This window comes from Nematolebias whitei, unplaced genomic scaffold (genome assembly GCF_014905685.2).
Source record: "Nematolebias whitei isolate Nwh7 unplaced genomic scaffold, NemWhi1 Nwh_scaf_3542, whole genome shotgun sequence".
Taxonomy (NCBI): Eukaryota; Metazoa; Chordata; class Actinopteri; order Cyprinodontiformes; family Rivulidae; genus Nematolebias; species Nematolebias whitei.
This window is the reverse complement of record NW_023622087.1, coordinates 1-1,850: the sequence shown is the minus strand read 5'-3', so window position 1 is coordinate 1,850 and position 1,850 is coordinate 1. Positions and strand designations below refer to the sequence as shown.

The window sequence follows — 1,850 nt, the reverse complement described above, 5'->3', positions numbered from 1 at the left end:
TTAACTAAAATTCAAAAGCAAAGTCTGATTTTATTTATTTTATAATATTGCTGTTGTCAGTTTAAGGTTTTTTCAGTGATCTTTGAGGTTTTTCACCATTAGATTTGCTCACATACTCTATGGTAAATAAATATTAATCTTGGACATACATGGTAAAAATAACTTCAGGTACATCTGTTGAACCTATTTCTATAATTATTTAATTGTATTCTGTTTTTTTTTTTTTCTTTTTCCCCAAAACCATTTAACACATTTGTGTAGTTGAGTAAGCCATTACTATTATTATTACTATTATTGTGATTTTGTTTTGTTTGTTTTCAGATAATGATTCCTTCCTGGTTGAAAATAAGCACAGAGACTGGTGCCAGGCACTGCAGTACTGTAGGACACATCACGCTGATTTAGCAAGCATCAGTAATGAAACGCACAATGAAGAACTGAAAAATAAATACAGGAACAAAACCTTTTGGATCGGGCTCCTTCATGATAATTGGAAATGGGCAGACAAGAGCTGTTCAACTTATAGAACATGGATGGAAGATGAACCTAAACATGGATGTGGAATACAAATGGATGGTTTGGCTCTTGAGACATTCAGTTGTGGACAAAACAAAAAAGTGCTTTGCTCCAAAGGTAAGCAATAAAAAAAACAAAATAACTTATCTGACTTAAACAACACAACCAAATTAGCTGGTAAACAAATGCCACTTATCTGGATATGTGGGGAAAATAACAGCTTCTTAGTGTGATCTTTTAAATAATAATAAATAAATAACATGGTATTTTTGGAAGACAAATTCTTCCACAGACAGAAGCCAATGTACACTGTGACTAAAACTGACAAAAACATAATGTTTTTAGAAGAACTCTGTCAAAATAAAGTCTCCTATGAACAATTAAATTATAAAATTATTACCTTAAAGGCAGATTGCTGACTGTGTGGTTAAATTCAAACTATTTTCTGTAAATCTTTTTTATTTTATTTACCTGTTTTCAGGCAGTGTAAGGATCATAGCCGTCAGTAGGAATTCAACTTGGGAAGAGGCTCTTAACTACTGCCAGGCCAATCACACACGCTTGCTTTGGATTGAGGGTCCGGATGATCAAGACGCTGTCAATCAATGGTTGGAACACATGAATCGTTCTAGTTTCACAGAAACACTCTGGATTGGTCTGAGGCAGAGTACTGTCTTTGGATTCTGGATTTGGAGTGACAGAATTGTGAACTGGAACAACTGGAGAAATAACAGAATCCCTGAGCTGTCCCTGTCTAATCATTGTGGTGTGATCAACGCTACTGATTTTAAATGGAGTGATGAAGACTGTAGGGAAAGACGTTCTTTTCTTTGTGAAGAAGATATTTCATATATGTAACTATAGCTAAAATATTGTTTTGTTTCTAAATTAGGCAATACTGTAAAACCAGCAACACAAAACCACGTAATTAGTGATATACAGTAGTCCCTCGACACTTTGCAATTTGTTTTTTTGTGGACTTCCTCTATTGCGGTTTTTCAAAATAAGACTGGGCATGACACATAATTGGCTGATTGATGGATGAGCCGCACGGTTGGCATGCAATTTTTATTTAAATAGATTATTTCAAATTATTTAGCACCTGCTGCACCTGTGTGCAGCCCATAGGAGAAGTTTCCTCCTGCAGCTTGTTATATCTCTGCTCTGCAGGGAAGAAGTGGGCGTGGCCGAGAGCGCTGGCAGAGAGCAGAGTGTAGCTGAAGGCAGAGAGCTGAGATCATGGCATGCTGTGCTCTTTTAGAGCGTTTAGTTTAGAAACATTGTTTAGAATGTTGCAAGTGTGTGGAAAGCATTTAAAATGCCTTTATATATAT

General features: G+C 35.8%; 1 protein-coding gene across 1 annotated transcript; it reads left to right on the top strand.

Annotated features, from left to right (window-relative positions):
* Window positions 1–321: 321 nt before the first annotated feature.
* LOC119429601 (C-type lectin Cal-like) lies at window positions 322–1,124 on the top strand (the record flags this gene model as incomplete). The annotated part of the gene is made up of 2 exons (XM_037697200.1): window positions 322–633; window positions 998–1,124. Coding segments are annotated over 2 exons (439 nt in total), but the record flags the coding sequence as incomplete, so codon positions are not given.
* Between the last annotated feature and the right edge of the window lie 726 nt (window positions 1,125–1,850).